The 12,577-nt window shown below is 37.2% G+C and overlaps 1 protein-coding gene across 1 annotated transcript in view; it reads right to left on the bottom strand.

Annotated features, from left to right (window-relative positions):
* Window positions 1-12,577, bottom strand: part of NOTCH2 (notch receptor 2) — a 158,506-nt gene that overhangs the window by 23,815 nt on the left and 122,114 nt on the right. The window contains exons 17-21 of the mRNA XM_007977333.3: window positions 12,208-12,360; window positions 5,834-6,062; window positions 4,863-5,064; window positions 2,161-2,314; window positions 1,586-1,770 (exon numbers count right to left, since the gene is read on the bottom strand). Of these exons, the coding sequence (XP_007975524.2) occupies window positions 1,586-1,770; window positions 2,161-2,314; window positions 4,863-5,064; window positions 5,834-6,062; window positions 12,208-12,360 (923 nt within the window). The remainder of the gene's footprint in view (window positions 1-1,585; window positions 1,771-2,160; window positions 2,315-4,862; window positions 5,065-5,833; window positions 6,063-12,207; window positions 12,361-12,577) is intronic.

Below are 12,577 nucleotides of genomic sequence, written 5' to 3'. Positions count from 1 at the left end.
GAGCAAGTGAGATCTGGAACATTTCTGTGACTCTCTCCCACCTCCCCACTTAGCTTTTGTATGTTTCCTCTGGAGCCATCACACTCTCTGCTAATCATTCTATGCAGGGACAGAAAACCCGCAGCTTACTGGCATTTACCTATTCCTCCTCCAGTTGAAAAAGGCACTTTAAAGGGAAGGCAAAGACTGAATACAATGAAGGATATTTCAGATTTGACTTGTGTGCAAACCTTTTGTTCCTCCCAGGTACAGGTTTCCTCATCTTTAAAATACACATTTCTCTGTATGTGATGAGGACCCTATGACTCAGTCAAAAGGCATATGTGGATGGTAGCACAGACATGCAATTACTGATCTCCAGGTTTAGGAACCTGCATGTATGTGTGAGAAACTGGTTGAGATACGGCTGGGGGTAAAGGGAGGTGGGTCTGGCTGGCTGTGGTGGCTACAGGGGTTGGAAGGATTTCAGGGCTGACCAAGAAAAAGGATATGGCTGTGAGGTGGCTTTATTTGGACACTTTGACAGGTTTGCATGTGGGAGAAGTCCCATATAGCATGAGACCTTCCAGAGGGGTAGGTGGGTAAGAGGAAGACAGCAAGTAAACTCTGGGAAAGAAGGATCAGAGAGGGAGTCTAGGTGATGTCACTCAGCAGCCAGTGGCAGGAATCTCTGGGTCAGAGAGCTCTAAAGGCCAGCATCAGTCTGGGGTCTGTATGGCCCCAGGGTATATCTTGTCCTACTTATACTATGGATAGCAGATTTTGGCTGCCGTTTTGCAGGCTATGCAAAGCAGGCAAGCTCTAAATAGTTAAAAATCTGCTTATTTGAGCGCTATGTTTAAAACAACTGGATGTGTCAAAATTTGGGTTTGGCACTGGCAGGCCTTTCAGCTAATGAGTCCCAGCCTGCTGTGAAGAAATAAACAACCCAGGGGCCAAAATACAGAAGCTATCATTGGCTCATTCATATAACAATAGAGAAGCAAAGCTTTTCTCAGTGTTGCTTGATGGTTTGAATTGGTATCAAATTAATGTCTCAGACATTTTGCTAATATCTTGCTTGCTCTAACCATTATCAGCCCAGACATTAAAATAGTGACATGTCCCTTGAAGACACATACTTCCTCCAATATATACATGTAACATTTAGCATGATGCTATGGGGAACAGGATGAGCAACATTTTTTTTGAGAGAAAATTGCTAGTTGACTGATTAATGACTGCATACAAAGGTGACAGGGGCCAAAGGAATATTCCACAAAGCAGTTTTTCCTATCTCAGCTGCTATTCAGGGAAGTGCGGACTGCTATGTTGGATGAGCCTGTAAAATGCACTCTGGTAGTGACTCTTGGCTCCGAATCCTAAAAGCAAGCCTAAGGAGCTGGGATGGTTCCATACTAGGGACATGTTAACTTACTGCATAGAGAAGCTGAAAGAAACAGTGGTAAACACTATGATGGGGATTGGTAAAAATCTATAAACTATAAATATAAGATAAAAGCAGCTAAATTCAATATATCAGTGCTCAAAACAGTTGTATGATCTCCTGGGAGGTCCATGACCTCTGCTTGTTCAGTGTCCTCACCTCGCATCTGTATCCACCAATGAAGTCACTGCACGTTGCCCCGTGCTGGCAGGGGTTGGATGCACACTCATCAAGCTGTTCCTCACAGTAGCTCCCAGTATAGCCCAGGGGGCACTGACAGTAATGTGTGTTGCCAGCATTGATGCAGACACCTGAGTGCTGGCACAAGTGTTCAACAAGCACACCTGGGAAACCCAGTGAGGAAGAAATATCACAGAAGAACATGTGACACATGGGGTTCAAATCAACCAATGAGCAAGTAAACCTAAACTGGCTGACACATCAAATCTTACTCTTAGCCAGTTCTTCACAGCCCTCAGTACCAGATGTATATTAAAAATAAACCCTGAAAGTGGAATATACCTTAGTTTCATTTCAAATACATTTCTTCCTGGAATCTCTGAACCTATTCCTCTACCCTTACATCTTCTATCTTGAGCCCTTTCCCCAGAGCCCTGCCCACCCACTACTATCTGCCCTTCCCTCTTATCTGACAAAAAATAATACCTGCTCTGAATGCCCCTGGTCAGTCAATATTTCAGTGAATGACCTGAGTCCAAGGGAGCAAAGCTTACCTCTCCTGGAGGCTGCTATGTCACAAGAGACATTGGGCACGTCACAGTAAGCACCAGCCCATCCAGATGGACATCGGCACCGGGACTCTGCTTTATCCTGAATGCAAGTACCTTTGTTTTTACATGGAGACCGACTGCAGAGGTTCACCAGGGTCTGAAACAGAGGCAGGGGTGTACATACATCAAAATCCAAATACTAGAAATGAAGAAAAAGAAGTTCTATTGTGTTACAAGAAATCAAAGAAAAGCACACTGATTAAAAAGAAAAGGAGCCTTCATCTAGTAAAAGAGCCCTTAAACTAGATTCAGCGTTCTGAGGTACACCTAACTATTTTTACGTACCGTAAGTCTTCACTTAACGTCGTCATTAGGTTCCTGGAAACTGCGACTTTAAGGACAACAATATATAATGAAACCAATTTTACCACAGTCTAATTGATACAAAAAAGAGTTAAGTTCCTATACTTATTTCTAGTTAAAAAAGTCACTAAACTTCAAATTAACACCCACTTCTAATATTAAACATTAAAATAAACAAGCTATACATTCATTTAAGAAATATTAATAAAAACAAGTAAAATAATTATTTATCCAATTTTTGGTGAATCCGCGAGTAACGGTAGTCCTAGTGGTGGCAGGTCAAGTCAAGGAATAAATGTTTGCAAAGCAAAACTGTCAGCACCTCTTACCACCACACAGTTCAGAAAGCAACACTAACCAATATGGCAGGCTTTGCTGGGTGGTTTTGTACCACATCGCTTATTGTTGTGCACCCGGTACGATTATCATAGGCTTTATGAGTTTTCATTTTACAATAATTGGCATATTCATTCATTTATTTATTATTTTCTTTTGAGATGGAGTCTCACTCTGTCGCCCAGGCTGGAGTGCAATGGTGCAATCTTGGCTCACTGTAAGCTCCGCCTCCTGGGTTTATGCCATTCTCCTGCCTCAGCCTCCCAAGTAGCCGAGACTACAGGTGCCTGCCACCACACCTGGCTAATTTTTTGTATTTTTAGTAGAGATGAAGTTTCACTGTGTTAGCCAGGATGGTCTCGATCTCCTGACCTCATGATCCACCACCTCAGCCTCCCAAAGTGCTGGGATTACAGGAGTGAGCCACCGTGCCTGGCCCCATTCATTTATTTTCTAACCCACTTATTCCAGTTCAGGTTCACGAGTGGCCAGAGCCTATTCTGGCACAATGGGACAATGTAGACATGTCCACTTCACCCAACATACATGGCTTTGAGTTGTGGGAAGAAACTGGAGTCCCTGGAGAAAACCCACACAGACATGGGGAGAACATGCAAACCCCACACAGAGAGCAGCTCTGGCCAAAAACAGATTTTTTCCACCACTCAATGTTATAACAAAATGACGCTGAAGGAAACAAAGTTATTTGAGGGCCTGCTGTAGTCTAATTCCTCTTAGGTCTTCTATTTAAAAAGTTATTACCAAAGAAGTTTAAAAATTCAAGGAAGCCCAACAGGTTAAGCTATTCCCAATGCTCTAGACATGATTTGCCTACATGTATGGCCACCCCGCAGTGCTAGAAAGAAAGAGTTAAAGCTGTCAGACAGGTTCACACTTGCTGTGCTAATCCTGTGTGAGAAATCCACGTGGGTCTTGACCAAATCTATCTTTGGTGAATATGGGTAAAAGGACTTAATGCCTGTTAATAAGCCTAAAACCGTTTAAGAGCTTATTTCTAAGGAAGGCAATCTGACGCAAAGAGTACACAAGGACTGGCACCTTTCATCTGAATTCACACATGGAGTGGCTTGGCCCCTTGAGGAGAGGAAGGCCAAATTCACAATATAGACTGTTTGCTGGAAGAAGGGAGGAGTGCTTCGCCAGCACTTCCAATTGATGCTATGAGAACAAATAGGAGCCCAACCAAAAATGCTCTCGGGATCCATGGAATCAGCAACAAGCCGCTTAATTCTGTGGAGGTGGGTGTTCGCATGTCTAATACAGCCTAAGCCTTACTTAAGTGTGCCCTGTAAGTCAAGTTAAGTTTGGCCATTTGTTCCTATGTTCTTTGGAGTTATTATTCTATCACTATTAAAGAGGTAGAATAACATAAAATTAAATACAGTGCTATTTGGTATGCAGCTTTGGAAAAGTTACTTTGCCCCTCTGGGGCTCAGTTTTGTCTTCCATGAAATCAAAGGTTAGATTAGTTGCCTATAAGGACTCTTTCCATCCTAAAATTTTATGGAAGTGTGTATTTACATATTTGAACTTAAAAGATATGTAAATTGTTTGGTTTTGAGAATGTTACCACATTGTAAGATATAACAATTATCATTATTACCCCCTTAGATGTTGCATCTGATCTTTAAAACGTTATTTTGATTATTCTCTATTTTCTTCAGTTCCTTCTGTGCTTCCAATGTAAAACAAAACAAAACAAAACAAAAAAACAAGAAAAAACTGTGTTTATTTCCCACATGTATTTTTCTGCAGTTCTTGGTTAGCCTCTTTTCAAGATCTTACATTTGTGAATCTATACCATATTGCCAGCATCATTTTGGAATCTGCAAGTTATTAAGAAGTTACCTAGATTATCTCAGGGACATCCCTGAGATCCACAATAGTCTCTTTTAGAAGGAACTTATTCAGACTAGAAAGTGAACAGGTATAATATTCAGCTGCTCTAGGGGAGCAGTTTGGTGAATAGGAAGGAAGTCAATTACCTGACAGTTTTTCCCAGTGTAGCCCAGGGGGCAGCTACAGTGGTAGGTACCCAGGCCATCAACACACGTTCCCTCATTCAGGCATGGATGAGAGCTGCATTCATTGATCTCATGGAGGCAGAAGAGTCCAGTGAAACCCACAGGGCACAAGCAAGAGAAGGAGTTAATCCCATCAACACATGTGCCACCATTGAAACAGGAGCTAAGAAGCAAACAGAAAGAGCAACATCAGCTATGCATCTGGTGCCTGTGACCTACTACTAGAAAGTAAGATTTCTGGAATCTAAGATGTTACAGAGGCAAATACCTCTGAGCAACCCATATCCTGTAAACTTTCTTACAAGCTAGATTGGGTGCCAGAAGCTCTGAGGTGCCCACTTCCTTTCTATAATCAAAGGCTTAGAAGTATTTAAAAGACTGAGCTTAGTATAGATACCTAGAGAAAGTGAAGTCTTCTAGGTTTTACCCAGTTCTTCTATAGTTTTCCCATGTATCACATTTCATTTTATCTCTAAGTCAATTTATTTGAAAAATCCTCTTCACTATAGATTATTTATAAAAGACAAATAGAACAAATATGTTCATGATATTATAAAAACAAATGAAACAAAACTCCCAGAAATTTCTTAAAGACTGGTAACAATTCCAATCTCTGCAGAGAAAATGGAATTTTTGGATTTTTGAAATGAACAAGAGACCAAGGGAAGAACAGAACAGAATTATAGCTCTTTCTGTTCTCTAAGCAAGAAATAATAAACCATTCCTATAAACTTTGCAACCTTTGACCTTTAACTTTCTAACTACATATGTTTTTCAGGAACCAGTAACTGGGCAACAGGAGATGACTGTGGACTGGGATCCATGGGGACACCTCATCCCTGCTCCATAATTCTAGCACTGTGCTCTGAAGTTTCCTTCCCATTCTCCCTTTCTCTTGTAAGATGCTGATGCCCAAGTGATTGGTTGCTCACCTCTCAGTGCACTCATCGATGTTGTTCTCACAATGGACTCCATCAAATCCTGCCTGGCACTTGCAAGTGTAACTGTTGACGTAGTCAGAGCAGGTCCCTCCATTCTTACAGGGTTCACTTAGACACTCATTCATGTCTGTCTGGCACTTATCCCCAGTGAAACCCGGAAGGCAGAGGCAGGAGAAAGTATTCACTCCATCCACACAGGAACCTCCATTCTGGCAAGGATCTAAGCCATTACATAAGAATTAGAGCTCTGCATCAATTTAATCTTAGATTCATAAAAGTGAATGACCTGAACTAAGTCACGCCGAGGGCAGCATAATTCTGACTTTTTCATTCAACTCTGCCAACTCCCCCATTTATGAAAATGAATTCAGTAATACTTGCTTGAAGTTTTTAACCTGTTCGTTAATTGGAATAAACTTCATCTATATCACCACCAACAGTTTTGTAAAACCAATAGTCATAAAACTTGCATTGGTCCCTCACACATTTGCAAATCAAATATGTGCCCCAATACACAGAATATCAATCAATATTTTCAAAAGGTATATGTGATTACGCAGTGTGTGGGGGAGGACAAAATACACATATTCATGTTTTTCCAGGCATATTAACTATATAAATTAATCTTCTCTCTCCCTTTCACTTCTGTCTCCTCTCTCTTTTTCTCTCTTTTAGATTTCAGTAGCCTTATGAAACAAAGTTTAAATAAAAATTGGAACACTTTATACTCATAGTAAGGAACCAACAAATTTTAAGTGACAGTCATGCTACGGCACTCTACAATCATATGGCATACAAATCAGAACAAGAAAAACAAGCTGTAGCTATGGCTCTTAAGGAACTTAAAAATATAATTGCAAAGATGGGTTATACATGTAAAATGAAAACTAAATACTAAACTAATGGGTAATGTGACCCTTATTTTATTAGAGAAACATTTAATATACCTCATTTATCTCTTGAACAAATTCCCTTATAAGACTCATCTGCAGTCTCTATTAAAGCAATTGTAAAAATTGTTTCAGTTAAGAAAAAATTGTTTCTTAACCACAGTACACAGTTACTATAATTTCCATAGCATCTTTCAGGAAACTCACCATCCATAATTTACTGAATTATTTTAAACTCATTGTAAATACTATTGGTTCCACTTCATATAGAAAAATTTAAAAATACTCAGTATTTTGAATGACATGTTACTCAATGTGAGAAAGAAATACAAACAGCTTGATCTCACTCCCTAAAGTTCTCCATCAATTGTGCCTTGGATACATACTTTTTCACCATTTGTAATACATCATTAAAATTATTTGTCCATATGTCTGTTTTTTTTTTTTTTTTTTTAAAGATGAAGTCTCACTCTGTTGCCTGGGCTGGAGGTACAGTAGCACAATCTTGGCTCACTGCAACCTCCACCTCCTGGGTTCATGAGATTCTCGTGCATCAGCCTCCCGAGTAGCTGGGATTACAGATGTCCGCCACCACGCCTGGCTACTTTTTGTATTTTAGTTTCACCATGTTGGCCAGGCTGGTCTCAAACTGTATCTATATGTCTTTCTTCCCTAATAGACTATGAGCTTCATGAAAATAGAAACTAAAACTTATTTATCTTATCACTGCCAGCACCTAGCATGGTGGCCTCCCTATGATAATCTGAAGTTATATATCCTCTAAATTAAGGTGCCATTATTAATGCATTGTGATAATCTCATTTGAAGTTTAATGACTTAATCATTACACAAGTAACTAAGGATTGGTCAGTACATACGTAATAAAACTATTAAAGCTAGGGGAACAACCACTAGAAAGACGTAGGCAGTATAATCCCTATAGTTTTCATTGGGCTGCGAATAGCTCATGTTCATTCAATAACAATGAAAAAAACCATGTGGCAGTGAGTAGAGTCCCGAGGGACCCCTGTCTTAGTAGTGAGCCATATTAGCCCTTGACTAAAGACTATTTTGGAACCAATTAACAAACTTGAAGTAAGACTCTGAAGGATTGGACTATGTCCAAATAATTGAATATTTGAATAAAGTTCAAAAATGTTTTTTTAAAAAAGATTTTTAAGAAAATTCAGCATGAAACAATGTAAAATTGATGTCTAGCATCCAACAAAAAATTACCAGGCAGGCAAAGAAGCAGGAAATACAACTCAAAATGAGTAGAAAAAATTTGAACAGAAACATACTCAGGAATTTCTTATATGGTAGAAAAGCAGGTAATGACAATAAAATATGGTCAATTATTATCAACTATAATACGATGATACTCAATATGTTCAAGAAGGAAATAAAAGGATGAACATGACAAAGAGGGAGATAACATTAAAAGAAAGACTTGAACTAAACTTCTACCTATAAAAACATAATATCTGAGGGAAAAATATACTAAATGAGATTAACAGTAAACAAGAAACTATAGAGGAAACAATTAGTGAACTTGGAATTATAACAAGATATCTTCAAATAATAAAATAATCCAAAATAAAACATTAAGTGGAAAAAACACTGAAAAATAAATGAATCAACCTTGCAGTCTAATAAATGCATAATGAACATTATAAAGGGGAGAGGCAAAAACTTTTGGAAAAAAAAAGGTTAAATATTTTCCAAATAATGGTTAAGTATTTTCCAGACTTGGACTCCTAACCAAAAATACAAGTAAACTCCAAACAGAAGAAACATAAAGAACACTACACTAACAGGCATTATAATCAAGTTGGTAAAAATCAGTGGAAAGAGGATATCTTAAAAGCAGCCACAGGAGACATAATTATATATGAAGGAACAGATAAAAGAATTGTGCAATAACAGCAGATTTCTCCTCAGAAATAATGCAAGGTAGAAGATAATAGGAGAGCTTTAAAGTGCTGAAAGAGTAAGTCAATTTAGAATTCTCTTCCCTGTGAAAATATCTTTGAAAACTAAAGCAAAATAAAAACCTCTCTGACACACAAAAACAGAAAGATTTCATCACCAGGAGACAAAGATTACACAAAATATTCAAGGGATTTTTTCAGACAGAAGGAAACTGATACCTGATGGAAACACAAATCTACATAAAAGAATAAAAACCAACAAGACTTGAAAATATGTGGGTAACTTAAAGACTTTTAAATTATTTTTCAAATTTCTTGAAAAAATAATCTACCTTTTAATTATATATTTGGTGGGTTTAACGATATATATATTTTATAACAATAATACAAGAGAGGCCAGGAGGAATGCAGATGTGAGTGTACAGCTCTTCTCCTCTATATGAAGTTGCATGATTGAAGGTACATTATAACAAGTTAAAGTTGCACACCAGTAATCCCTACAATAACTACTAAAAAATATAAAACGAATACGGTAGTGAATATAGATAAATTTTTGAAATTTATGTATGTAGATAACATAATCATAAAAATATGCAACTATTTCAAAAGATGTCAGAAAAAGAGGAAAATGGAAACAATAAACAGAAAGAACAAAGATAAAGCAAACAGCAAGATGGCATATTTTGAAGCCAGCCATATAAAAAACTACATTAAATTTAAACAGCCTAAATACCTGAATTAAAAGATGGATATTGTCATATTGGAGAAAAAAGACAAGACCCAACATATGCTCTCTACAAGAAACCCATTTTAGAGAAACAGGTCAGAAGTAAAAGGATTTTTTAAAACACACTCTAATGATAAAATAAAGCTAGAGTAGCTATATCAATATCAGGCAAAGTAGACCTCAGAGAGAGAAATATGACAAGAGTTTAAAAAGACCATTTCAAAATGATAAATGGGTCAATTCCTCAAAAGGACATAAGAACCCTAAATGTTTATAAGCACTTAATATTAGAGTTTCAAAATTCATTAAGCCAAAACAAAAAGAATTACTAGAGAAACAGATGAATATACAATGATAGTAGAAGATTTCAATACTCTTGAACAAGAAATAAACAGAAAGCCTACTTACTATACTCTATGAATAATAAGTAGACAGAAAGTCATAGAGGACATAAAAGACCTGAATAACACTATTATCCAATTTGAATTAATAACATTTATAGAACACTCTATGAAAAAATCTGCAAAACAGACATTCTTTCCTCTCAAAGAAGAGACAAATTACCAATAGTAGAAACATGAGAAGGAAATCGTCACAGATCTTGCAGACTATTAATGCTCAGTAAGGAAATGTTATGAAACAAATTGATGTTATTTCAACAAATTTGACAAAATAGATGAACTGGAGGAATTCTTATAGACAGATATTACCAAAGCTCAATTAAAAACAGATAGCCCATAAGGCAATATATGTATTAGGAAAACCAAACTTGTAGTTAAAAACTTTCCCAGAAAGAAGGTTCCATGTCTAGATATTTGGAAGAAAATACACCAGTTCTACATAAATTCTCCCAGAAAATAGAAAGAAACACTTCCTGATATGTTCTATGAGGACAGCATTGCCCTCCTATCACAACCAGACAATGATAGTACAAGAAACCTGGAGAACAATATCCTTCATGAACACAGATATAGAAATCCTTAACAACATTTTGGCAAATCAAATCCAATAATACATAAAAGGAGTAATACATAACGACCAAATGGAATATAGCCAATAAATTTAAGATTAGTTTAACATTTGCAAAATATTAAATAATAAAGTTGATGACAATTTACTTATATTAAAAGACCAAAAAATAATTTCACCATGTCAACAGACGTAGAGAAATCAACTGCACACCAAAAAATAAACACTCATTCATTATAAAAATACAAAAAGACCTCTTAACAAACCAGAAGTACAAGGTCTCTCAATTTGATAAAGAGCTTTTATGAAAACCTATAGGTAACATCTTACTTAATGGTAAAAGACTACATACTTTTCCCCCAGGATCAAAAACAAGGTAAGGCTGGCTTCTCTCACCACTTCTATTCTGCATTTATTGAAGATCTTAGTACAATATCACACAATATGTAAAAATTAACTCAAAATAGATCATAGGCCAAAATATAAGAGCTAAAATTATACGACTTTTAGAAGAAACCACAGTAGATAAACCTCGAGTTTGGATTAGGTGAAGATTTGTTAAACAAGAAATATGAAGCATGAACTATAAAGAAAAAACATGCATACACTGAATTTCATCAATGTTAACATTTTCATCTTCAAAAGAAATCAAAAGAGAAGCTACAAATTGGAGGGAAGTCGTTGGGAAGCAAATACCTGTCAAAGAATTGTTATCTAAAAATATAAAGAACTCTTTCAACTCAAGAAGACGAACAATCCAATTATTTCAAATGGGCAAAAGATTTAAATAGACATTTCACCAACGAAGATATGCAGATGGGCAAAAAGCACATGAAATGATGCTTAACATCATTGGCAAAGATAATAACACAAATTAATATCACAATGAAATACCACTATACACCAACTAGAAGAGCTAAATTTAAATGACTGATATCACCAAGAGTTTGTGAGCATATGGTTCAAATAGAACTTTCATAATTCTGGTGAGAATGAAAATAGTACAACCACCTTGGAAAATATTTTGGCAATTTCTTAAAAAGTGAAACACACACTTAGCACATGATTCACCAATTCTACTCCTAGGTATTTACTCAAGAGAACTAAAATCCAAAGTCCACCCAAAGACTCATTCATGGCAACTTCATTTGTAATATCCCCAAATTGGAAAACACCCAAATGGCCATCAAACAATGAACTGTAATATGTCCATACAATGGAATACCGTGCAACAATAAACTAGAATGTACTATTGGTATAAACAACATGGATGGATCTCAAATACTATGTTCATTAAAACAACTCAGAACTTCTCCTGACTTATGCTTACCTGATTGCATTTATATGGAATGATAAAAACTGCCAACTAATAATCTATAGTGACAGAAGGTAAACCTGTGGCTCCACAGGCAATAAAGAGAGAGAGAAGGTTAAATTGCAATGGGATGAAGATAATTTTAGGGTGATAAATATGTTTATTATTTTGGGTGATAGTTTCAGTTACCATATGTCAAAATGTGTCAAATTGTACACTAAAAATATCTGCAGTTTAATGTATATTAATTATACCTCAATAAATCTGTTTTTTAAAAAACACTATCATAGCATTGTCCTCACATTTTCAATGTTCACAAATTAAAGGGAATACTTAAAATATATTCCACTGCCTCAACTCCAAGACACTAGCTTCAAAAGAAAGAGTTAGAACACTACTGTTAAATATGCTGGATAAATGACCGGTATGCCCAATGTCAGGCATGAGTGGTGGCAGCCTCCACTGGGCTCTCCTCTGCTCCCTGTGTGCTTTCCTTTCTTCAGGGGGGCTTAAGAGCTGACTGGCATACTCACTGGCAAGGCAGTCATCGATGTCCTCCTCACAGTCCATACCACTGAAGCCTGGTGGACATTCACACATGTAGCTGCCCTGGGTGTTATGGCAGAGACCATGGTTCATGCAGGGCTTGGAGACACACTCGTCAATGTCAATGGTACACCTCTGACCTAGGAACACAAGGCCAATAAATGACCTAGTCCTTGGAAGGTGATTCCCACAAAAACCTATGCAGGACCTGAGCTTAAGTTGGGGTGCATGGAGCTATTCCACAAACTGGTTGGTCCCCTACTTTAGGAAGTTTCAGGAAGACTTCTGTGGCCTAGGAAGTTGCTGCCAAGGTGCTAAAACTCCCTGAAGAACGAACATCATGGCTTGAGAGTCTGC

Source organism: Chlorocebus sabaeus, chromosome 20, assembly GCF_047675955.1.
Source record: "Chlorocebus sabaeus isolate Y175 chromosome 20, mChlSab1.0.hap1, whole genome shotgun sequence".
Taxonomy (NCBI): domain Eukaryota; kingdom Metazoa; phylum Chordata; class Mammalia; order Primates; family Cercopithecidae; genus Chlorocebus; species Chlorocebus sabaeus.
Note: the sequence above shows the minus strand (reverse complement) of the source record. Positions and strands in the feature narration are given on the sequence as shown.